The sequence below is a fragment of the Ischnura elegans genome, chromosome 3 (assembly GCF_921293095.1).
Source record: "Ischnura elegans chromosome 3, ioIscEleg1.1, whole genome shotgun sequence".
Classification (NCBI taxonomy): Eukaryota; Metazoa; Arthropoda; class Insecta; order Odonata; family Coenagrionidae; genus Ischnura; species Ischnura elegans.
Window position 1 is genome coordinate 115,490,122 of NC_060248.1, and position 27,212 is coordinate 115,517,333.

The 27,212-nt window shown below is 37.3% G+C and overlaps 1 protein-coding gene across 1 annotated transcript; it reads right to left on the reverse strand.

Moving 5' to 3' along the window:
• Window positions 1-124: 124 nt before the first annotated feature.
• On the reverse strand, window positions 125-27,212 carry LOC124156399 (coiled-coil domain-containing protein 149). The gene is made up of 10 exons (XM_046530938.1): window positions 26,672-27,212; window positions 26,401-26,559; window positions 26,153-26,314; window positions 25,752-25,865; window positions 21,415-21,587; window positions 19,373-19,445; window positions 18,501-18,585; window positions 12,826-12,970; window positions 10,198-10,553; window positions 125-578 (listed from the first exon to the last, which is right to left on the reverse strand). Exons 1-10 carry the CDS (start codon window positions 26,735-26,737, stop codon window positions 424-426), a joined length of 1,488 nt encoding a protein of 495 aa, XP_046386894.1. The 5' UTR covers window positions 26,738-27,212; the 3' UTR covers window positions 125-423.

Consider the following 27,212-nt stretch of genomic DNA (forward strand, 5'->3'; position numbering starts at 1 on the left):
TTTTCAGATGTGTGTGAATTGACAACAAAATATCAGCTAAAGAAAACTGCATACCACCCATGATCTTTTGAAGAAAATTTCTGGCTACTTACCAGGTCAGGGGGAACAAGAAAAATACAGCACGTGAGAATAAAATGATTTAATGCACACAATGCAATTATACATGCCTCACAACAAAATGACTAGCGTTAACTGCATATGGTCACAGCCGAGTTCCATTCCCTTTTAATCAACATGATAAGCATCCATATGGAATTACAGGCACATAAACCATCCGCCGATTAAGATGTGCACACACACCTTTACTCTCATGATGAAAAAATGCATGAATAACAACAAATCAGAGAAATATTAACATTCAATAAAATATTCCATTTGATTAATACTTATGATATGGACATCAACGCTAAGCTGTTGATAATATTATTGAGTCTCAGGATTTGATCCTTTCTTTGAGATCTCATCCGTACTTGGAACACTTGAGTTTCTTATTTCTTCCATAGCTCTAGACACAAGGACTTGCAACTGCGGTGGAAGTTCATCATCTCCTATTTCACTGACTTCGTCACATGCCAGTCCTGAAACAATAATGGCACTAAGACATAGGTCACAATCAGCAGACACAAGCACAGTGTCACAGGGGCAAATTTTCTACTGAAGGCTGCACGTTTACTTACCAGTGACTCAACATATAGGTAACTTACACTGGAATAATTAACACAAAATGAAATTTTTCCATGACGTTTCACTTAGTGAGTGTTCTCACTGAACTGTCACTCACAGTAAGCAACATTAACAGTACTGTATAAAATACTATACTATTTCTAATCATTAATTGATGGGAGATATAATAAATTTATAATAACTAATTAAAATCTAATAACGTGATGTTGCCCTGAAAAATATAACCATGTTTCTAGATATGTGACTTCAACTTGCGCACCACATGGAGTTCGCTTGGTAATTTGCTCTTTGGCATATGTTTACTTTTTTATTTCCAGTCTTATCTCTCTGGTAGAACTCTATGCGTCGATCTGGATGGGCAAAAATCTTCTTCAATTAAAATTCAATATGGAGTTCCCCAGGGTTCTGTCCTGGGACCTTTACTTTTTTTAATAATGATAAACGATCTCCCCAACAACCTCCCATCAGACTCGATCCTGTATGCTGATGATGCAACAATATTGCACAACTGAAAAAAATTATTGGATGCCAATAGCCTTCTTGACAGCAATCTAAGTACAGCCACAACATGGTTTCAAGCTAATGGTTTTACACTAAATAAAGACAAAACGCAAAATCTCATCTGTAGCCTAAAATCCCTAATGCGCGAGGCGCACACAGTAAAACTTTTAGGATTTCACCTAGACTCAAAACTAAATTGGACTGCACACATTTCAGAGATCACAAAAAAACTCTCAAAATCACTGTACGTATTGAGGAAGCTAAGCTTTCTAATCCCCTCAGAACATCTCAATTCCATTTACTATGCTCTTTTCAACAGTCACTTGAGTTATGGGCTAGAGATCTGGGGTAATGCCCCAGCTACAAAATCTGTTTTTCTGCTACAGAAAAAAGCCATAAGAATAATAACTCATTCTCCCTCTACTGAACATTGTAGGCCATTATTCAGGAAACTGAATATACTGACCGTCTACAGTCTGTATGTATATAGAGTACATGTACATACGAAAGACAATCTCCAGTCTTTTACAATAAGATCCGACATATATGACCATGACACTAGAAGAAATAATCACTTATTTGCAGGTCAAATGAGACTAAATATAACACAAAATTCCTTTTCAAACATGGGCATTAAGCTCTTCAATCATTTACCTGAGTCTGCAAGAGGAAGCAACTGTACAAAATTCAAATCTGTTGCACACTCCTGGCTAGCATCTAAATCGCTGTACTCCGTGAATGAGTTTTTCACTCATGCAGCAGATATGGTTTTCTGAATAATCCTGTTCTTTATTTAAGTTGCAAATTGTAATTATATGTGTTGTAGTTGAGACAATTTCTCATATATACTGTGACAATTGACTGTCGATATTGCAGTGTGGGAGAAGGTGTGTGGCCTGCTCGGGCTAGAGCAGTCCGTCGAGTCTGTCCAAGTTGGTCGGTACGTGTGTGTCGGTTCGGTCGGTTGGCCGCAGTCATGGTGCGAAGTTCACTAGATCCATTCGTGTATGGTGTATCATATCCTTTTTGTCTTTTGGAATAAAGTTCCAATACCCAGAGAACAACTGTGCAAATTGATTCACCCCTCCCAGAGGTTAAGGGCCCAGGGGTTACGAGCGCAGGAACTCCAGAAATCCCGGAAACAGTGAGAAAGTGACTTGCGACCACGTGGTGGATTAGAACTTCTAATATGGAAGAAGAGCGATATAGAATACCGCTATTAGACGGGAAGAACTATAGTGACTGGAAATATAGAATGGAAGTGTTTTTAGATGAGAAGGAAGTCCTGTCACATGTTGAAAGGTCGTTCGATGTCCTGTCAGAACCGTACGCAATATTAGCAAGTGACAACGAGTCCGCACGAGAAAAGAAGCAGAAAGACATTATGCAATTACGTAGGAACGATAAGAAATGCAAAAGTCTAATAATTCAGAGAATACAAGATAGTCAGCTGGAGCTAGTCAAAAGCAAAGTTACCTCTTTTGACGTGTGGAAAGCATTAGAGAATAGATTCGAGAAGAAGTCTGTGATGAGTCGAATGATGCTTTCGAAACAATTACATACGCTTGTGTATGACCCAACAGAGGAACCGTTTAGCGAATACTGCCTGAGATTCGACAGACTGATCCGTTCCCTAAAACAAACCGGCGAGAAAATTGACGATGACGGTGCCGTAATAAGATTCCTGATGACGATGCCATCATCGTATGAGACAGTTGTAACTAGTCTGCAATCGCTGGCTGCAACAGAATTGAAAATGGAGTTTGTTAGAGTGAGGATTGAGGAGTACGAGGCACACAAGAAAGAGACAAGAGATTCAGTCGCTTCGGAACGAGATGTCCCGAATATGGCCTTTGCTGGCTGCAGGAGGGGCAACCAGAGGACCCAAAGTGAAGGAAGAGAGAAGAAAGAAAGCTTCAAATTCAATTGTCACAATTGCGGCTTGAGAGGACATAGGAAGGTGCAGTGCTGGAAGCCTGGAGGAGGAGCGTTTCATGGGCGCTCGAATGGAAGAGGTGGACGAGCAGTTGGTCGCAGAGGAAGACCATGGAACAACGGAGGCAGAAATGATGCATGTTTGGTGGCAGAAGAGGAGGTGGAACCTGCCTACAGCTTCCAAACAACGGCAGTATCATCAGCGGTGGTAAGCGAAACCGCAACACCTGAGAGTGACTGGGTGTTGGACTCCGGTGCATCAGATCATCTTGTTAAGGTGGGAACTCCGATCTATAATATTAGACAATTTGACAATCCAATAAAAATAACGGTAGCAAAGTCAGATACTTTTCTTGTTGCTAAAGAAGTAGGAGATATAAAAGCATTTGCAGTTGTGAATGGAAAAGTAAACAAGATAGAAATGAATAATGTGCTAATAGTGGAAAATCTCAAGTTCAATTTAATTTCTGTTTCAAGACTAGAAAAGAAAGGGTTTGAAATTAATTTTCGAAATAAGAAATGTTATGTCAAGAAAGGTAATGCAAATATTGTTGTTGGTGAAAGAATGGATAATATCTATAAACTTCCTATTGTCATTGACGAGTGTGCCATTGAGAGAAAGGCTTTTTCAAGTGTAAGTGATCAAGTTTGGCATACCAGGTTAGGTCATATTGGCAATCCAAATTTAAAACATCTTTGTAAAATTGTTGATGGTATTGGTGATTTGAAATGTGATAATTTAGATGTGTGTAAAATATGTATTCAGGGCAAACAGACGAAACAACCATTTAATAGAACGAGATCTCAAACCACAAGACCATTGGAACGAATACATAGTGATGTTTGTGGGCCAATAACTCCTCTTGCGTATAATGGTATTAAATATATTTTGACTTTGATTGATGATTATACACATTTCACTGTTGTTTTTGGTCTTAAGTCCAAATCTGATGTGTATGAATATTTAAAACAGTATGAAGCTAGAGTCACGAGTCGTTTTTCAACTAAAATATGTGCCTTTAGATGTGACAATGGTACAGAATATGTGAACAGCCAAGTAAAGAAATTCTTTAGAGAAAAAGGAATTAAATTTGAGCTAACCATTCCAGGAACTCTGGAGAATAATGGCGTTGCTGAAAGAATGAATCGAACAATTCTAGATAAGGCTCGATGTATGCTTGTTGGTAGTCGGTTGAGAAAGTCCTTTTGGTTTGAAGCTGTGATGACAGCAGTGTACTTAATCAATAGAAGTCCTACCACAGCCCTTAATGAAAGTAAAGTCCCTGCGGAGATGTGGTATGGTGAACGTCCTGACTTAAGCAAATTGAGAGTGTTTGGGTGTGAGGCTTATCTTCACAAACCGAAGGAGCAAACACATAGTAAATTTGACTCAAGAAGCAAAAGATGTATTATGTTGGGATACTGTGATAATGGGTATAGGTTGTGGTCATTAGAAGATAACAAAGTTATTGTGGGAAGGAATGTAATCTTTGTTGAAACTAACAATGACTCAGTAACTGAAAATTGGGATATTGCATGGAAAGATAAATCTTTAGATGAGAGTACTGAGCTGATTGAACCAATTGAACAGGGAAGTGGTGAAAGTGAGGAACCACTCAGGAGAAGTAGTAGAGTGAAATTAAAACCTAAATATCTAGAAGATTACGTAACCTTAGCCACTAATCCTAACGAGACTGAATTTGCAAATGAAGTAACTGTGAAAGAAAAGAGTGATGATACTCTTGATAACTTTAACTTAAAAAATAATTGTGATGTGTCACTCTTTGCAACAAATTACTGCAATGATGTTCCAAATTGTTATACTGAACTACAACATAGGGATGATAAAGATTTATGGTTTGCAGCAGTTAATGATGAACTTGATGCATTAGAACTTAACAATACCTGGGAATTAGTTTCTCTTCCGCAAGGTAAATTACCAATTAAAAGTAGATGGGTGTTTACCATTAAGGAAGATGGTGATGGAAATGTAGAAAGACTTAAGGCAAGACTGGTAATTAAAGGTTGTGCACAGAAAAGAGGGATAGACTATGAGGAAACTTATGCTCCTGTAGCACGTTTGTCAACCTTTCGTGCATTGCTATGTCTCATAAACAAAGATAAATTATTTGTCAACCAATTAGATGTAAAGAATGCTTTTCTACACGGTGATCTTAAAGAGGAAATTTACATGTACCCACCGGAAGGCTTGAATGTCAAAAGTGGTTTAGTGTGTAAACTCAAAAAAACATTATATGGTTTAAAACAAGCACCCCTTGAGTGGAATAAAAGGTTTGATGAGTTTATAAGAGCACTGGGTTTTGAAAGCAGTAAAGCTGATGAATGTTTATACATAATGAGAAGTGAAGTGGATGTAATGTACCTACTGCTTTATGTTGATGATTTCTTAATTGCAGGAAATAATAGTGATTTGTTAAATGAGGTGAAACAAAAGTTAATGGGTGAATTTAAAATGAGAGACTTAGGTGTTACCAGTAATTTCTTGGGAATTAAGGTAACTTTTACTAGTGATGGTCTGTTTATTAATCAAACAAATTACTTAAAGAAAGTTTTGACTAAATTTAATATGGAATCATGTAAACCAGTGAGTACTCCAATTGAACTCCAACCAGATAACGATGTGACATCTCAAGAATGTATCATTGGTGTTAAACCATATAGAGAACTAGTGGGAAGTTTGATGTATGCATGTCTAGGAACAAGACCTGATATTTGTGCTGCAGTGAATTTTTATAGTCAATTTCAAAGTAATGCCACTGAAATACAATGGAAAGGCTTAAAAAGAATCTTGAGGTACATTCAAGGGACACTTGATTTTGGTTTAAAGTATGAAGGTAATTCAAGTACACCTTTGTTGTGCTATGCCGATGCAGCTTTTGCAAATTGTAGTGATAGAAAATCAACATCTGGTTATTTATTGAAAATGTATGGTGATCTAGTTGTATGGAACACAAAGAAACAAGGTACAGTAGCATTGTCTTCTACTGAGGCTGAGTATGTTGCTTTAGCGGCAGCTGCGACTGAAGTGTTATGGTTTAAAGTGTTGATGTCTGAAATGAATGTTAATATGAAGGATCCAATAACAATTTTCCAAGATAATCAATCATGTATTCAGACTGTAGAAAATTGGAAGAGAAAACACATGAAACACATTGATATAAAATATCAGTTTGTAAAAGACTTGTATAACTCTAAGGTTATCTACATTGAATATGTGCCTTCCTCTGAACAGGAGGTGGATGTACTGACAAAAGGGTTATCAGCAAAAGTGTTTTGCAAGCATAGGGTAAATTTAAGATGTATGAGAAATTGAGGAGGGGTGTTGTAGTTGAGACAATTTCTCATATATACTGTGACAATTGACTGTCGATATTGCGGTGTGGGAGAAGGTGTGTGGCCTGCTCGGGCTAGAGCAGTCCGTCGAGTCTGTCCAAGTTGGTCGGTACGTGTGTGTCGGTTCGGTCGGTTGGCCGCAGTCATGGTGCGAAGTTCGCTAGATCCATTCGTGTATGGTGTATCATATCCTTTTTGTCTTTTGGAATAAAGTTCCAATACCCAGAGAACAACTGTGCAAATTGATTCACCCCTCCCAGAATATGTATGTACAGTGAACTGACGAGGTCAATTGTAAACCATTTAGGTACTTAACGACCAATAAATCTATTATTATTATTTGGTAACTATCAATTATTAGTTCACTTTGGAATTCTCAAACACCAGTTCCTTTACACTATTAAATTCAACTTTCTCCGAGTAAAGGAATAATCATTTCAAAAAATTTGTCACCAAAGTAAAGTAGGTATGTAATTAATAGTGTGGGGATGAGCCCATTTTGAATTGTGGGGAAAATTAGATTGAGACTTTATGAACATGCAGCATCATAGTCACTTGTTTCATATGCTTTTCATCTGTAATTTATAAATTCAAACCATGAATTATGAAACAAGAAATCACGGGGTGAATAATATCATGGAATGGAAAATTAGATGACTTGCCAGCTCCGGTGGCAGCAGGGTAACGTCCTCGTCTGTCAAACAAGAGGTCACAGGTTCGAGTCCCACCACGGCAGGCTTCCCCTGTCCAGGGCAAGTTTGTTCGTGAATGTTTACTTGTTAAATTTGTTGAATACCCCTATGTAAAATGGCCAATATGAGCTGTATTCGGTGATTTGAGAATAAAATATTTAAAAAAATAAATAAATATTGGAAAAGACATTGAGGGAGCAAAGAAGCACCTCAACTCAATTTCAATGGCATTTTGTGCAGCACTTGGCAATTGCCTCCACAGGAGAATAATAGACGACATCCAGTACGCATTAATTTTTCTAATATACACTCCAGAACCATTATTATTCCCTTTACTTATTCGAATCATTATAATTCACCATTATAAGCTTATTTTTTGTTACATATTTACTTTAGATTTTTACCAAAATTTTCAACAAACCAGCCTAGAAAACTATCAATTTTTTGCCAGAGTAAGTGGTGAAGTAAGCAAGTGATTGGCAAAATAAAGGTACAGCGGCGGAAAAAATTAACGCAAAGCTCATTGGCATCTGAGAGCGGCAGGTCCAGGAACTACTTGTCCTCCAAAATTTTGCCCTCCTAATGCTCTCGTACAACCGGTAGTTTATAAAGCAATATACCCCTTATACTGGGGAAATAATCATACCCGTCGCATAATGACAAGGTGCAAAAGATCCAGCTACGGATTCTTGGCCATATTCGCCGAAGAATGCTTCACCCGCGACACACCTAGAAAGTGCTTTCATTCTGCTGTGAGGAACTCAATAGGAGTTTTCCCTTGAAGGTGAGAAGAAGCATAGGCCGTCACACATCGCACATGTAGCTAATGGTTAGGGGCCTTGAAGCTGGGCTGGACGACTTGGAAATGGTAGCCACTCCACAGTCAACTGCCCTAATGGTTATGCAATATGGTAGTTGAATTTCAATAAATAAATAAGCATGTAAGTATTCAAGAGCCATGAAACATCCTAAGGACCTTGTGATATGCATTGTGAAGATTTAAGATCAGAAAAATGTTAATTGTGTTTGTAGCATCAAGTCATCCATCACTGGGACTTGATCCGTAGAACCTTTGATTCGTGGTATGATAATTTACCCACTACACCACTGGAATGATTGCGTTTTAGGGCAGTCTCAATGCTCAATATGTCGGCTGTGTCCACTGATGTCCCGACGAGAGTAGTTTCCATTCTAGGTGAGTCGAGGGCGAGGGCTGGATCTTTTGTGCATTGTTATAAGGCGACGGATATGTTTATTTCCCCAGTATAAGGGGCATATAGTTTTAAAATTCCCAGTAGTATGAGAGCATTATGAGGGCAAAATTTTGGAGGACAAGTAGTTCCTGAACCTGCCACTCTCAGATGCCAATGAGCTTTGCGTTAATTTTTTTCTGCCACTGTTCATTAATTTTTTAAATCCCTTTACTATTGAAAATGTTAAAAAAAATAGTAAAAGAGCCTTTTATGTTTACAAAAGAGGTGCCGAATGCTGGGTCTAAAGCTAAATTTACAAGAGGGTTTCACTAGGGCAAATATGGTAATAACTAGAAATAGGAGTCAAGGATGAAGTTTGCCATTAAAAAATATTTGGCTTAGCCGGGATTGCTGGTCATGCATTCTAGCCAATCACACCACCAAGCCATCTCCCAAAAGTGAACTTCAGGATGGATTTAACCAAATAAGGTGTTGAAGTCGCAAGTCCACTGTGTGGCAACTTATCCTGACTAAGCCAAATTTGTATTTTTTAATAGTGAACTTCACCCTTCGGTTTGAGAACAGTTTTTTTTCAACTTCAGATTGCTCAGCAAAAGCACCACACCAGCGACAGGTGGGTACTGCTCAGATAGGGCAACTGCATGTCCTTTGTACCATATGCTCAAGTCAATTCTGACTGTAAGCTGCTAGTGTAAGGTAAGTGGCAATAATTAGCTACACTGCCTCAAATGATTCTCCCGCCAAGTGTGCACCGAGGAACAACAGCCAGAAAATTTGCTGAATAGCTTCAGCATTGTTTTGTCTTGACCTTTATGCCAATAAATGAGGATTTTAATGCTATTGCAGCTGCTCAGAGAGAAAAATTATGCCCGTTCTCATTCAATGGGACATTTATGATCACCTGCAGTACAGTGCCGACCTAGTGCCATGTGACTTTCATCTTTACACTGAAATGAAGATGTGGCTAGGAAGGAAGCATTTTCAAGAGGGTGATGAGCTTCAAGATGTAGGCAAAATTCATTGTAAGTTCCTGGCGGCAACATCCTATGATGGAGGGATGGCTTGTCCACAGGCACAACAAATTCTTCCATCACCGAGGCCATTATTTCGAAAGGACAACACAAGTGTGCTCAATATTTAGCAATGAATTGATTTTTAATCAATCAATTCTTGTCTTTAAATCAATCACTTCTTAATCTTTTGTTCATGACCCATTGGAGGTTGGAAAAAAAACAGCCTTTGTACATAAAGTTGAGCTCATGTGTGTGACTGCATACAAAGTCATTTGTTTCATGCAGTGTTCAGGGATAGGAAGCTATCAAACACCTGATAATTGTTACTCCGTACCAAAAATTCCACAATACCACAATTTTTCAATACTTGACACTTGAAATACCACAAACATTTTCCAATCTACAGATGAGGATAAGCACACTTGATAAATATGCACAAGTAATAACTATGGAAATGAGTAAACCAGTGAGCATTTATAACAAAATTCAATCCAAAAATTAAATACCAAATTCAACTACCATTTCTACATTCAACCAAATATAAAAAATATGTCTGTAATCGCAAATGTTAGACTGAGGAGGGAAAATCATAGCTCAGATCCTCGGGGATATTTTCCTCCTCAATCACTTCAGTAGTTCGTTCATTAAATATTTACATTAATATCCAATTGCTAGTACCGCAGAATATATCCAACACATATTCCATTTTTTGGATATCATCATGAGTTAAGTGGCATCGATAGAAATCAAAATCCATCCCTGGGAACCCAGTTGTTGAAAAATTTTGAGGGGCAAAATACTCACGCCTAGGACTCTGAATGTCACTGCCATTCACCATTTCAGCAGCTCCGATTGAACTTCCAGGACTCGTTGGCAAGGAACTCTCCCGAGAATCATCATTCGGATCTCCATTCATCCTCGAAACTTTCCCTTCGTCTCCATGCTCGGACACTCCATTGCAGAGGCCGGTGGACTTCCATTCCCTCTCATCGGAGCCGTCTGCATTCAAGACCACTCCAGCGAGCAACTGCCCCACTTCTCGGTCCACATCAGATCCTGCATACCCCTCCAGCAAGTGGCGAGAGGGAAACGCCACAACACTGCCCCCTTGGAGAGAGGCCAAGCGAGATTCCAACTCTGATATGCGACTAGCCAATATCCTGCAGAACAAATCATACAAGTCAAATTGATGACTTAGAAATTTTGACATTTAGTCCTACATGTGTTAACATGTAAAAGGTATTTCATTTTTAGCATGATCAGAATAATACTCAATTTATAAACTAGACTGTATAATTTTGGCATCCGTAAGATGTGTAGGTGATCATTAAAGTATTATAACACGAAAAAAAAAACCCAAGGAAGTATTCCTTATCTTTTAACCACTCCTGAGTAAATAATGTTCTTGAATGAAGCTTTCCATTGGTGTAAATACATATCATTGTTTTAAACCTATTGAATGATTTTATGAAACTTTCCAGCAGAATATTTTCAATCATTTCGGTAAACAGCTGCTGATATTACTAAGTTTATTAATGCGAGTTGCGTAAAATATGTACTTTCAGAAAAAGTGGGTCAAGAATTTTGTACATCCTCCTAATGTTATTGAAAATTTACCAATACCTAATTCCAGATCATAAGGTAAATGCAGTTCACATACATATAGGTAGTTATTCAATTAGTGAAAATTCAAGTAGTGTATTTTCTCATGTACCATGGACATCTATAGTGCCATAGCCAGGAATTTTGTTGCTCCAAAACAAAGGGGGAAAATTTTTGAAAAACAGAGTACTAAGTAATGGGTTTTAAACAAATTTTGGCACTTTTCATAATTGAAAAAACTTCATTTGTTAAAGAAATATTTTGTAAATTCATGATTTTTCAATACACATTTTGGTTTCTTTTACGAAGGAAAATAATTGTGTACTTATATTTTGGAGGGGGTCCGGAACCCCTGGATACCCCTCCTGGCTATGCCACTGGGCATCCGGAAATAATGTCATATTATTGCCAGTGGAAAAAAAATCAGAGACATTATTAATTTTGAAAAGCATGCGAAAAATTAACTTTGATCACTTGCAGAGTGCATTGTATGTGGAACATCATGTAAAGCTGGAGTTTACAGTATCTCTATATAGAGGGTATTACTAATCCTATAAGAATCTCTGCAAATCCTTATGAGTCCTAAAGACACTCGGTGATTTCATGCGAATCCCTGTGAATAGGTATACGACTCTTGGCTATTCCTGAGGATTCCTCAGGACTCCAATAATTCCATAAGGGATTCTAAATAGTAGTGATATTCATCGATTGTTCTTTGAAATCTTTTTGGTTTTTGGGAAAAGTGAACATTTCCAAAATATCTCAGAAATTGAGGGTAATACAGAGCATGCTTTACTTTTTCAAAAGTAGGGTGCGTGCTTTACACAAAGATATGTACGTCACTGCATACATAGGTATTTCCATATTCAATACATAGTATCCAAAGGAATGACATGCATTTAACAAGCTCTGGCTGATTATCACTCCATTTCTTTAATCATTCCCTGCTGGTTGATGTGTTCTGATGATGCCACCTCCCACAGTTACTGTAGTGTAACAATCACCTTGCGTACGTAGTTGCTGAGGTTGGTGGATATTAATTGCAAAAGCTAGTACTTAAATTGTTCCTCAGCGTACAGTGGAATAAAGTTCCATCACAATAATGTATATGCTGTTGTTTTAGTGATACATACACACAGTCTAGAGCTAATTTTTTGAAAACTATTATTTTCCTATATTCACTGCCCAAAAAACAAGGTGTGGATCGTACACAATGGTGGGAGGTACATGAGAATGCATGTACAGCATTTATGCTGAAAGAACAAAGTATTTATCTCCCACAGAAATTTTATTTTTACTCTTATCACGCATTTCACCTCACTGACATATCAATGTAAATGACCCTAATACAAGGAATGGAATACATATGCAAGGAAAACCGATGGGGATGAGTGTGAATAGAAAAATATTTTTAAACTGTATTTTTGAAAAATTCCTCACCAGAGTTCTACAACTAATAATACATTGATGCACATAAATGACGATGTGTGAGTGGAAAAAAATTCGAAGATTTTCAAAAGACAGTGCAAAATCAGCTCCAATTTAATGCTGAACCTATTTTTTATAAGTCAAATACATCGGAAGGGGGTCTATTGTACCTTATTAAACATACCTATGCCTTATTTGTAAATGAAAAGCATTTACAGAATAGCAAAATTTACATGTACTTATGCCCTATAAACTAATTCATTTTCTGGAAATGATGCAGGTTCAACATTTATCCTTGATGGAATACACTTAATGGTCAATCCCCTGGAATAGATATTTATCGTGACAAAAGGGTCAGCTCCATTAAAAAATAAAAAAGAATAAACAGAATGAGTAAATTACCTATTAGCCTTCTTCTGATGGGATAGAGCCAGTGTTTTATCATTAAGAGCCTCCAGGAGGGCAGAACAGAGACTTTTCATGTCAGACAAAGTTGCTGCTGTGTTAGGAAGTTGAGCAGCTGTCCCCTTCTCCACAAGTTGTTGAACTAGTTTAGGGTAGAGACAGAACTATCAGTAGATATACACTTAAGAGCTTCTCAGCATAGAGTTAGCATTTACTACAGCTGTTTGACTTTTAATGATGAATAATTTTGATTGCCTTCGAATCTGCATTCTGTGAGTATTTGCAAGTATAACAATACCACGGACATAATAAAAATAAATTAAAATCACTAATATTACACAGTTCCATCATATACTACAACCTATATACTACACAATTCCATCATTTGAGATGAACATGCAATTAATGTTCACAAGCATATGAATGCCAATTTTTAACACATTCAATGCAGGCCTGATTTTCATTAAAGTCATCAAAATTGGCTGTTAAACTAACAATTGTAAGTAAGAAAAATAGAGGGAGGTTTCTGCGCCATAACTTCCGTTCAAATACTGCTTTTTACAAACGGCACACACGGTTCTAAAGTTGGAAGCTTGCTGAAGGCCATACACATGATCGGAAGACTTGGAAGTGGATATTAGTCATGTACTAACGTATCACAGCGATTAAAACCAAGGAAAATCTCCTGACACACTGTATTTTAAACTCAATCTTATGTACATTCACTTCAAGATGGCTCTCTGCCTAACAATCTTCGTTTATCTCTCATCACCATAGCATCAAATCAGCAAAAAGAAATCAAAACAAAAACAAACATGCTCACAGACAAATAAAACTAATAAAGACAATAAGAGGTGGAGAATGGGCTCCTGGCCCTACCTGGTCAGTTGACGTGCTCTGCACTGAATGTGTTAACCTGTAAATCGGTATTTGAAGCATATCGGCATGTCTTGGCACAATAAAACTTAAAGTCTCCAGAGAAGAGATACATTACGCTCACAGACCCGCATAGAAGAATACATAAAAAAATTTTCACAGCCCTATTTCACTATGTAAAAACAATTAAAATAACTATGTACATAAGGATATTTCACAAACCCATGATACCTCCTGGGTGTTCTTTAAATATTGATATTTCACAAACCCATGATACCTCCAGGGTGTTCTTTAAATATTAATTGAAAAATTCCCAGATACTTCCAGATTTTCCAAGGTGATTGGTTTGTTTTCCAGGGTGCTATCTAGTCTTAAAGACGAGCTATTTTGGCCTAATATTCCACACAGAGTAGAAATAACTGACTACAGAAATGGTTGTTGTCATACTGTTGTAACATTTCGAGATTATAGAAAATTATCCATGCAGATTCTACACATGCAAGTTACCCACATTAGATGAAGCTTGAGGAAAAAAGAAGTGAGGTCTGGACCCAGGGCAGCATTCTCAAAAGAGCTGATAGAGGACTTGATATTACAAAGACCCACCCCCACTCTGCTTCTTACAAATAGTTTACATTCATACAGGCCTCACCCCAAACAATGTATTTGCAAGGAAATGGCTTCCAAGAGGGTCAGATAATCACCCATTTTGAGGTGGAATGCTCGAAACGTTTTGTAATGAAAAGTGCTTGGTAAAGAAGGTTTGGTCAACATTTTGGCAACAACGCAAGTATTCATTTATTCAGAAATAATCTCAAATGACCCTAAACTAAGTTCATATAACACATGCTAGTATTTTATAATCTACAAAGGATGTATACATGTGTTCTGTTGAATAGTGGCTTGGAGTAAATTACTCCATTACACTGAGGAATATTAGACCAAAATTCATTAAATAACTGCCATAATTGTGACACATTTCTGATGCTAATTAAGTGAGAATTTTATAAATGTAAACAACCCTTCTAATAAGAAAATCTACGAATACTATGAAATCCAGATTTTATTGCATGTGTAGAGTAAAAAAATGAAACTTAACTAGGTCAAAAAATCACAAGATCAATTTTTCAGAAATTCCCAATTTGTGCTGTGACCAGAAAAGATTGTTTACTTTATGGTAGGAATGATTTACAGCCTTTCAATTCCTCAGATAACTTTTACTGGTTGGAGATGGTTGAGGGGGCCAGATTTTGGTCCACTCATCCAACCCTTACTATGACTTCACTCAAACCTTCAATGACAAGAGGGTCCGAGGCAAAGGTGAGAGCAGGGGCGGTATAGGGTGATTGGGGGCCCTCAGCTGGGGCTCATGATGGGGGCCTACTATCCGGGGGATGCGCGGGGAAGCAGGGGAAAATTTTAGGAAATTTGATGCCCAGAAATGGATTTTTAATTATGTATGTATTACTACTCTTAAAAAACAGATAAAAGTTAATTCGCAAAGTCGAAATTTTTAAAGAAAAAATATTATGAAGAGAGAATTTCAAAGCTAATTAAAAAATTAACAATGCATTAAGGTTAAATTATCTATTTGGAGAATTCGTTCCTTGAAACTGCACTGAAATCTAAAAAAAAACCTCTAAAATAACCTTTTCGAAAACCCTGGCAAAAAAGCATAAGGTTCTCTTAAATCCTTTGACATCTTAATTGTATCTATTTTTATACAAACTTGTTACAGTGAGTAGTATGTTGCCAATAACCCAACTAATAAAAATGCAGAAATAAATAATGGCAAAAAACAATTTGGCACAAGTAATGAGTCACTTTAATACACCTTTCATATACGATTCATGATAGTTGCGAGCATTTAAAAGAAATGTTTTGTAAATTCATGATTTTTCAATATTTGGGGTTTCTTTTGTGTTGCAAAGTAAGTGTACTCTTATCTTTAGGGGGGGGCCCCGACCCACTATAATCCCCCCCCCCCCCTTGGCACTGTTCCGGGGCAATAAACCACCCTTCTTCAGGACAGTGAGTGGTTGAGAGTGGACTAGCTCCAAACTAAAGGGAAAAATATGTTTTCCTTTTATTTTTCAGTGGTTGTGGCTTTGTAGAGCTCTCAAAATGCATGATATAATTAAAATTTGCTTGGGGCCCTTGACGATCGCAGACCGGCCGACATGGCCAGACCACCCCTGGGAGTGAGCACTATAATTTCTACTTTTAAACAAGCAATTTACTCTCTGATCATAGATCGTTATGCTCATCAAAAGGTGATTAATCTGGATTTTCAATGACGTTCTATGATTCATTTTAGTGATTTCACGCACTTTGAGAGCTACACAAAAACATGGTAAATGCTTGGTTACTGGGGCTAACCTGTGGTTAGCAGGTAACAACAAATAACCCTAATAACCTCTTCTCTTGAACAATCCATTACAATAGGCATCAAGGCAGGGGTGGAAGAATAGAAATCTGACTGATTCCACTATGATTTCTAGTCTTTGTAGTGAGCAACGTAGCTCTTATTCATAGCTTTTATTGATATCCTCATGGAATGGGAATTAATCTGGTTTTTTTTATCAACATTTTATGATAAATTTTAATGATATCATGCATTTTGAGAGCTCTACGAAACCACAGCCACTGAAAAACAAAAGGAAGACATATTTTTCCCTTTTGCTTGGAGCTAGTTCATCCTCAACCACTAACTGTCCTGAAGAAGGGTTGTTTATTGCCCCAGCATTGGCGTAGCAAGGGGGACATTCCGGGGGGTCCGGACCCCCCTAAATATAAAAGCTCACTTACTTTGAAACTAAAAAGAACCCCAAATATTGATAAATCATGAATTTACAAAACATTTTGAAAAATGAAGTTTTTTCGATAATTAAAAGTGTAAAATTAGTTTACAACCCTCTAATGAGTAACCTGTTTTTCAAACATTTTCCCCCTAGGTTTTGGACCCCCCCTGAGCAATATTCCTGGCTACGCCACCGACCCAGCATAATGCACCACAAGTGGAGTGGGTGCAAAGTTTTCACATCCTCAGACGCAGCTTTTTGGGATAAAGTCGGCCTTACTCCGCACGAAGGTGGTTCATTTTATTTGCCCGAAGAATACACAAATTACGGTAAAACCTCTGTATAGTGAACCTCTTTACATCATAAACCTCCATACATCATACCACCCCTACGGTCCCATTAGATTTACATGTAAATTTATAGGCAAACCTCTTTGTAGTGAACCTCTTTATCTCGTAAAACCTCCACTAATCATACCAATGATATACCACAATGATATGATATAAAGACAGCCAAACTACTTCTGCAAATCGTACCGAGACAACTAGAGACCATTAACGCAGCAGCGATTACATACATGGAATGACCCATGTTTCACCCATATTTTTTATTATTATACACCTTTACTTTGTTGTAATTTTAAGGTTAATCATTAGTTGCGGGCATTTTGATAATATGGGAGCATACCAAAATGTAAATAAGAAAAAATGTATCCAACAATCCTAATCATTTTTAGTGACTGTTGAATTAAGAGAGATCACATCGTTTTATCTCGAATCATGGCAAAAATCATGCCATAGCACTCGCTTTCTGTAATTATTAAATAATAAATACATGTTCACGAATGCATGAATGTTTGCTTAAACACATAAATATTCTGGTTTAAAAGACATTACTGCCTTCATTTCTGGAGGATATGAAAAAATGGTGCCTATCACTGAAACCTCTCTACAGTGAACCTCCATACATCAAATAGGGTAGTTTCCTTCATCAAAGAAAACGATAGGCATTGATTGCGATTCGTTGCCCACCATTAGTGTATTCATAATACACAAATTATTTGGTTTTTGAAATACCGGTTTAGACGAATGACAAGGGTCAAATTTTATCCTCATTTGAAAAAGGCCAGATTGGCGCCCATGCGATTCCGCTCCGCGTGACGTCACAGGGACCTAGTTTCTACACGAGAGGATAGGAGTTACGCATCGTCTGAGGTTACCAATGCATGCATGAGGCACAGAGCTCAGGGAAACATGTTTTAATATCACCTATTAAAACTGGCTAAGGTCGGAAAGTTTTCTTCGCTTGATAAGGTATTAATAAACCTTTTTTAAGCCTTGCGCTACCAGACAGGAAGGTACTCGGCTATCCGCTAGCATCCTGCGTCCTATCAGCGCTCAGAGCCTCGATCAAGGTCACTTCACAAGGAGAGAGGGGGAACCAGAAATGCGGCGCACGGACTTTCCTACTTACGCGTCGCGTTTTTGCGCGCTTGAAATTTTTCACTTTTCATTTAATCGTGAAAAATAGATATCGTCATTTAAAAATCTAAAAGCGCGAAATACGTACTCCAGGAGTAATAATCTTTCGATTTAGGCAATAAAAAAATAATAGGAAACCACCCTATTGCTCAAGTTTTGGCCCCCTCCATTACGATGTAAAGAGGCTTTACTGTAATTTCAATGTTTTTTTCCCAATATTGCCTCATTATTGTCAAATACAAGCTACAAGTAGGATCCCATTAGCAGCTACAAGGCTATATTCAATATTATACCCATGGATTTCATCCAACATGATGGTGTGCTGTTAATCAAAATGAAAAACCGCTTCTCAAAATATGCACATAGTGTGACACTCACACTCTGACAATGATTCCAATGATTTGAGAGGAGAAATATAGAAGGATTTTGGAATGGACAGAACGTGCTTACAATAACATCACATTGATTATTTTACAAATGGTAAAGATGTTAATTTAATATTTACATTACATACCTTGTCTATGGGTCATTAGCATTCCTGAGCTATTGTTAGTTCCAAGTTTAACAGTACCCTTATTTCTCTTCTTTTCCAGCATTCCCTGTTAGTAATGACATTTCCATATTTTCACCAAAAGATAATGCAAATAGGCTAGATGAGCATTAATTAGTTTGAATAATATTATGCAATGATAGTAGCTATAGAAGATTTTTGGATGGCATGCATATAATTATATCGGCAGAAAAAATACAACACCCCTCAAATGAACCATGATTTAGAGCAGACGATACACAAGAACCCAAAGAACTTGGATAGAATATTTAGGCATGCTCATTATCACAAAAGAAATGCTCAATGTCTTTTATACACTTGTGCTGCAGAAACATGGAAAATTGCCCACAAATAAACTTATTTGTTAGTGTAATTGAAAGAGGAAAAGGTCATTAAGATCAGTTTATAATATTAGCGGACATTACATTTGAGATATGATTAGTGAGGTGGTTACTTAATTGGGCTAATTAGGGCTATCACTAAAGTAAAAGTTAGGTAAGATACAGCTGTTTATGATATTACATACAATCATGAGAATTAAGTATGTATCATAGATGATGATGTAAAATATTCAAGGAAATTTGATAACTTAGCAAATGTTTTCTTTAAGGCAGCCCTGTTAAAATTTCATAATTGAAATAAATGGCAACATACAGATTAAAAATGGAAAACAAATTCCATTAATGAGAATATGAAATAAACTAGCTCAATAAAGTCCAATAAAAAAGCAACCTACAACAAAAATTATGGTTAAAGTTTATTCATCTGTCACCAAAAATATTTCATAAAAGAAAGGGTAAAAACTATTTTTACTCATATCAAAATCACTTTCTAACCTTGTACTTTGCCAAAGCCTGACTAGTGAGCTTCATATCATCCTCTGCTTGTTGCAAACGATCTTGGAGATACCTGAAAGGAAGAATTTAATAAACAGTTAATTTTTTACAAATCATTCCACAATAAAATACAAGGCCGACCACACACCATTTGCTATGGCAGATGTGCTGCTTATTTCCATTCAAAAAATTTTCATGAAAATGAGCTGCATATATTTTTCAAGCCTAAAAGGAATACTATATGACAACATTGTATTTTAGACCAATTATGGACTGCTTTTTGCAGGTTAATATAATGCATACTCTATATTGGTTCAGAACACTGGAATCACCACTTATGCCAGTCTTTTACATCGCTACTGTGAGGTTAGAAAATGAAAATATTTTAAGAGATCAGAATAAAAGGTAATTTGAAATGATTGATTAATTATGATTGGATTTCAATATTCTAGACAGTCAATATGTACCGTATTTCTCCAAATATAGTCACCCCCCTAATTTTGAGGGTTCAGTCTTAGGAAAAGTTAAAAAAAATGCGTTTGAATAGTCCCCCCCTTTATTTTTACCATAGGCATTTTTGGAAAAAAAAGGGGGACTATATTCACACATGTACGGTATATTGTTTCCTTTACAACCGAATTGTATCTAGAAAGAAAGTATGTACGTGATACCTCCACTGCTTAAATTCTCAACAATCGCCCACCGAATCAAATCCACTATCTTGTAGCCCCATTTGTACTAGATGAGCGGATTTTATTTGGTGGGTGTTTGTGCAGTGGAGGTATTGTACTGTATTGTTCTAGTGTCACTGCAATGCTGCTGCTGTCGCTTCATCTACATAAATTAGTCTCCTTGATTTATGGGCTACAATTTGTACCATTTTGATTGCTTTAATTCATGCTTTTGTGAGCATGGAATTAAAATGTTTAAAGCTATTAGTACACCTGCCACACTTTATCTACTTTTGGATTCCTTACGTGACTCAGTTTTTGAACGCATGGAACATATACCAAGCCAAAATCCATTGTCACACTCAAGAGTTTTACAGTGAAAATGCTACTAAGGATGGAATGCAGAGAAAGTGAATAAGAAGTTTCATCATAGATGAACAAGTATCCACAATAAGGCTCAGAGCGGTCGACCTTCTGCTGTGAATGATGATCATGAAAGGAGATTCCACAAAAATATTAGAGAGAACAGACATTTCTGGAAGACAACACTTTCTGGCAGTACTTTGTGACAAAAAATTTCAACAAAGAGGAATAATAAATTCATTGAGAGGATAAAAAATTTCACGACAGCTTCAAAGAAGGCAAAAGTTGGTGGTATAGGTAGGAGACGTGATAATGTCAGTGTTTGGAATAAGAAGTGCTAAAAAATTTCTCCAATGAGGTACTAACACTATGTACAGCGAATATAACTAAAACCTTCTGATGGGGAATACATTCTAGCAGACCCAACATGAATAATGAAAAAAATCACCACTTATCAAAAAAATAACAACTGCTCGCATAAAATTTGTATTTTGCCATTGGGAAGATCGTAATTTTCACAAGGAACTAGTAAACTATCAACCATACTCCACTTATTCAGCTTTTTCATATTTCTTCCACCTACAAAAACTCAAAACCTTTCATATCAAGTTAATTATTTTCGCAATCAAAGGAGTTCTCCAATGCATTGAATGATGAAGCTTTAGTTTATTAATTACAAGAACATGGGACAATGGTTCATGGGCCTATACCTCATTTGTTGCGTCTTAATGAAAGATACAATTACATTATACACAATAAACAGTAATACATTCTGAAGGTCAAGTAAAATTTCAGCATCCTATGTCATTAATACACGTGCAAAAAATATTTAAAAAAAAAACAGAAAATTTAAAAAATTGAGAATGAACTTTTTGGAAGTGAACATGGCGATTTCCGTGGGAGAAAACGGGTTGAGATATAAGGCCAAAAAGCTACCCAAAACAAAAATTGAAAATTAAACAAAGTCAAATCCAAATCACACTGAATTGACTTAAAAAATAAACCAACCTGTTTTCCATCACTAATGAATCAATGTCCATGACATTTTTCTTGTCTCCTTTCAGCAAAGTGTTTAGCTCAAAATTCAACCGATGAACCTTGCACTTGTATGCATCCCTCTCTGTCACCAATTCTTCCTTCTCATCCAATACAACCTGGAGGTCCTGCCTGAGTTGCGAATACTAAGGGAAGGAAGAAGAGAGAAAGAATTATTTCTGATGTATGACTATATATGTACTTTCCTTGTGTATCGTATTTGTGATGTTCCCATGGGATTCAAACCAGCTCAAAGGGTTTATAGAGCCAACATTTCCATGGCCACAATCTTCAGGACACAAAACAAGATTTTTAAATCCCTAAGTTAGTTGATGTTGACTACACCGACTGTTACTAGGCACCTCTTTTTCTTAATTACATGGAAGATAATCCTCCAGGGGGGATTGATGGCTAAACCAGCATCATGACAGGAGCAATTGCTCACCAATTCAATATCCACAGCCTCTTTGGAGAGTCTATCCCGTAAAGCTCTTGCAAAAGAACCTGGCAAAGTCCTGTTTGAGAGAGAGGGTAGATAGCAGTGGGATGGGGTGAATGGAAAGGACAGAGGGGAAGAAAGCGAGACAGAGAGTAGGAATGGTAGGGGAACCTAACTACTTGAGGAAAAAGTTGAAATTCTGTAATTAGTTGTGAGCAAAATACAAATGGACCCAGGGACACACCAAGACATGTCTTGTTATTTTATACTGAGGAACCTTTTCCTGAGACAATAAATGAAATTTTTTGAACGAGTATGTTTCCTATGTCTTATTACCTGTTTAGTATAAGTGAAGTGCCACCGTTTGCGAGGTCACTGCCATTTTCCGGTCATCAACTCTACTATTTCGAGAAGCCCTAACCCTGGTGGAGAAAGCAATAACTACAATGGTCCCGTTATTGGGTTCCTTGTGCATACATGTGTATTATCCGGTTTTTTTAGCGGACATAAGACCATTTATACACCAGATTCATTCCGTTTTTACTCGGCTAATGACTGATTTTTCACGAGATAAAACACGTGTAATAGACGGACTATATGCCAGTTTGCGACCGTTTGTGCTGTATGGGACAGAGGTATGAAGCACACACAGGCAAGGCTGACAGGCAAGTGAGGAAATCATCCATTGCCAAGACTTGCCCTTAAAATTCGGGAAGAATTTCAGGCCGTGTACCATTTTTATGAGATAAGATAGGGCAGGTAGTGGTGAGTAAACCCTTATTCGTAGCGGGAATGTTAGTAGCAATAACAAAGGGTTTGCCGTCGACACTCCACACACAGCCTTCCTCCTTCCTCTTCCATTCACAAGTATTTAGATAGATCCATGGCCCAAGCCCAAGGATTGTCTCACTGCACAGCGACACGATCTTTTGTGAGAGAGCTATACCTTCAGTCCTAAACTTTATTCGAATCTAATATTCTAAAGCGAGAATTATAGATTTAAATATGAGCCGAACAAATTTTGTCCCCTTGATAATTTTTATGACTTCTTTTCATGACCTACCCTTGAAATTATGGAAGAATTTCAGGCCGTGTGCCTTTGCCATGCAATGAGACAGAGCTAGAGGACAGGGAGTGGTGAGTCACCCCTTACTTGTAGTGGGAGAGTTGGTACAATAATGAAGGGATTGCTGCTGATGCTCCACACAAAACAACCTTCCTCTCCCATTCACAAGCCTTTTGAGGCCGTTTTCCAATCCACGTAGAATGCACTCATTCCCTCGTTCCCTTTCTCCCTTGCACCCTGCTCCCTTACTAATGCTCTACTGGCGCCATAAAGTGTGAACGGAAATAATGGGAACTATTGACAGCAACGAAATGTGACGCACAGGGTAATGTTAGGACATTTAGTGGTTGATTTGAGAATTAATTTCACCTTAACACTTATATTTTTGCATGTGAAGAGCAAGAATTCACAATGCCGATATGATGGTACGTAAAAGAGCTCATATAATAAACACAAAATTACTTAAAACTCCAGTTCAAGATTTCTGAATTTTCCATTGCCGCCATTTTCACGTCCACTTCCTCCGAGGGCACGTAAACGAGGGAGCATCCACGTTCCCTTGTTCACTTACCCTTCGTTCCCTTGCGCCCTCGCTGATTAGATCCACCCTTGCTGTCGTCACATCCGTAAGTTGACGATCAAAAAGTGCACGAAGGGTGAATAATTGCAAATTGGAAAACGGCCTGAGAGTTCCCCTGCCCATGTCCTCGAATTGCCCACTGCGCAGCGAAAAGATCTTTTGCGAGCTCCATAACCTTGATGTCTTATGGAGGTATTGGGTCTTTTCGGAGTGAAAAAGATGGTCATTTGTGAGGCTCAGCTATTCATGCATTCAAATGGGGGGGACTTTGGGGGCTTCAACCCCCCCAAAATATTTCCTCACGCAGCAAAAGATCTGCTGCGAAGACCACTAACCCAGGGGCATCTATCCTTTGGTGCTGCCATTTTAAATAAAGTTACATTTCATAATTTCTTCCAGTAACGAATGATGAATTTAACTCCTAGCATTATGCAAACAAAATATTAGTACACACAAACCACAGACCTCCCTCAAACAAATTTCCGGCTACGTGCCTGCCACTGCTACCGATTTACCTCGATGGAAAAGCCTCATGCAGATCTGATGTTCTTCCAGTCTCTTCTCTATAGTATGGCCAGTTTCCCCTCTGTTAATAAACCTTACTTTCACGGACTAAAAAAATTATTTTTCATAAATGTTGTTTAGAACTCTGGAGGTGGTGGCAGAATTATTCACTGAAACATTAGCAATAATAAACCCATTGACCTGGTCAAAAGTCTGAGAAAACTTCATAAATATGATTATTTCTTCTTCCATCTTATGCACAAAGTTGGCTAAGGTCAGTAATTGAGGGACTTGTAATTAAATCCGACAGTCAAATAATAAGGTGAAAAATAAGACACTATGTAGGTATAATGTGACAAGTTATTTTGCCATGAAAAAATGAGTTGATTGCAACATTACAAGATATTTTATCATCCTAATATTCTTTTAGTATAAAATTTCAATTGAAATTTAAGTACAAAAAGATATGTAAGAAGCACATTTGCCCAAATTAGAGTACATTTTTAGAAAAATGGATTTCCCAGTAAAAGTTAATGATATGAAATTGTGACTACTAATCGAATTACATATTGTAGATCTATGGACCTAATAAATAAACTCCGTAAATACTTCATTGAGATAGCAACCGTTTTCCGTAAGTGGATGGGTTAAAGAAGAAAAAATGACTGGGTAAACTATGAAGATAACTTGTAATCTAATTGAAAAAACCAAGAGGGCCACAAAATAATGGCCAAAATTCGAATGACAGAATACTTTAACACAGTCAACTAGAAATATGTGTATGCTTAAGATAAATGTGAATCATCCACACACTGGAGAAAAACATTCGCATCCATAACTAACAGCAAAATAGTCCACTGAATTCTCAAAACAAAAAAAATCGGGGTGAATGTAGAAAGACAAATTTGCTATGTTAAGGAAAACATGACCATCACAAACTTATGATTATAAATCTAAAACCCAAGAACTCAGCACAGAAAGCAGGTACTCTGGTCACAAGCATGTACAGATATTATGGAGTTCGGTCCTGGGAGGACAGACATGCTCGAGTTCAAAACATAGTTATTCATTCACTGTAAGGATATACAAATACTAACTCACTCAGAGATTCAAAACTGAGATGCGGATGGTTGTGGGTGGAACCCACTTAAGCCCAACACAGACACGTGATACCACTCATTCAGGGCAGTTGATTTTTCCAGGCCACTGTGTAATATGAGGTATTCTGTTTGTGTGTCCATTGGATTTGACCAAGATATGAACCAGTGAGCCTCAAATGAGAAGCCTGACACTATACCCCTATGGGCTATCATACTCCCAAAATATAAGATCAAAATTAAAGCAAAGTTACAACCCTGCCTTCTTCTTTCTTTGAAAATACAAAGACTATGTCTTTGAGAAATTAGAAGCGAATTCAACTGGAAGATATTAAGTATGAAAGTAATTTAAAAGTAAAGAGTATTAACCATGAAAGTAATTTACACATAACTCAACTAATTGGATGAAATATATATACCTCTGAATGAAGAAAAAAGCTAGAAGTCAGTGCGGAAAGAATAAAACAAATGAGGAGGTCCACATCTTACTTCCACTGAGTCTGAAAAGGGACTAAAGGTCTTACTAAATTCTTGCTGCAAGTATTGGAAAAAAGTAAATGATTAAGATAGGAGCAAGCATATTTACAAATATACTAGCACAAACAGACGAAAGAACCGAGGTACCTTAGAATTCAATGTCTCCAGCTGTTTGACAAGCTCTTCCCTCTGATGTGATGGAAATGGATCACTTTCAACCACCGATGCTGACTTTTGATGAGCTAATTGCATTCTGAGTACCTGAAAATACATAAAAGCATTGCCCGCCATAAGAGTATTAGGATCTGAATTCAAATCCTATGATCCTATCTTAAAAATGGTGGGCCAATTTCCACAACGTGGAAGGAGGACGTCCTTCTTTCATGGTAAGAACACGTTCACACGATCAAAGTACAAACTTAGTCCTGGAACTAATTTGAGCTTATACTTTGCAAAAACATGGAAGAGTTTTAAACCTTCGGAGGAAACGATTCAGGGAAAAATTTATCTAATATTTATCTAATATAAACGTATCTAATATAACTTACCTTGACATCACCCTGAGCATCACGTAGCCTTTGGCGTACGTCTTCTAATTCAATACGCAGGGCTTTGTTTTTCTCAGTTGTTTCCCCAAGTATTTGCGCTACACTATAACCACTATGTTCACTTTCTACTCCACCAGAATACAAAGAAAGGCTACTCGAGCTCTGAAAAATAACAAATCGCAAGTATTGGTCAACGAATTTATCAAAGATCAGAGAAAGTACACAAGAGCATGATTAAACTCATTTACCTTATTATGAAACCTCTTTTTTAACGAAGAGCAACGATCTTGCAGTTGTTCAGCCATTAATTTGAACTGATCCCTTTGCGTTCTACATTGGTCGAGTTCTTTGCTTAGAATTAGTAACGCCTCAGCCTTACTTTGCAGTTTCCTTCGCAATGCAGCATTCTGTTAATCAAAAAATAACGAAATAACTCTTGAAAGTCTAAACATGAAGATAAAATAGACCAAATACCTCATTTAGGAAATCCATATGGAAATATCAAATTTATTCAAGTACCTCCGCTTTGAAATTGTCCACATATTCGTCCATCCTTCCACAGCTCTCGGCATACGAGTCATTCATTTTGAAAAATTCGCTATAACCTAAACTAACGATATTTCATTGCATACAGAACGTATAATAAATCACACTAATATATTACCACACGAGTGTGTGTTTACAACTAATTCTGTTATTGTTTTCAGCCATGTTTAGCAGACAGAAACGGAAGACGATCGAAAAGCGTGGTACGACGAACGCTCAGAAAAACTCGTCCGCAATCAGGGAAAACGCGTGTTTCTTTACTGTCAGATTAAAATCCAGTGTACTTTAGCTATTTCAAGGATAGACGCACAGCCAAATCTTATCTTCTGGAAATATGCCTTTCTTTTAAGTCGTTGTCCGCAGCAAAGCGTCCACATATGATAACAATGTCGCTTTACTGAAAGAAAAATACTGATGATGTGGTATGCCAATGAGAGCTGAAAATATTCTAAACGAGTAATAATACATGACATTTTAGTCTGCCAAAATTTTCCGTGCATATCATTTCCACGAA

Coding starts and splice junctions, on each gene's coding strand:
- LOC124156399 (XM_046530938.1), bottom strand. CDS start 26,737: ATGAATGACTCGTATGCCGAGAGCTGTGGAAGGATGGACGAATATGTG. Junction 26,560..26,671: donor TGGACAATTTCAAAGCGGAG/GTACTTGAATAA, acceptor TTTGATTAACAG/AATGCTGCATTGCGAAGGAA. Junction 26,315..26,400: donor AAAAGAGGTTTCATAATAAG/GTAAATGAGTTT, acceptor GTTATTTTTCAG/AGCTCGAGTAGCCTTTCTTT.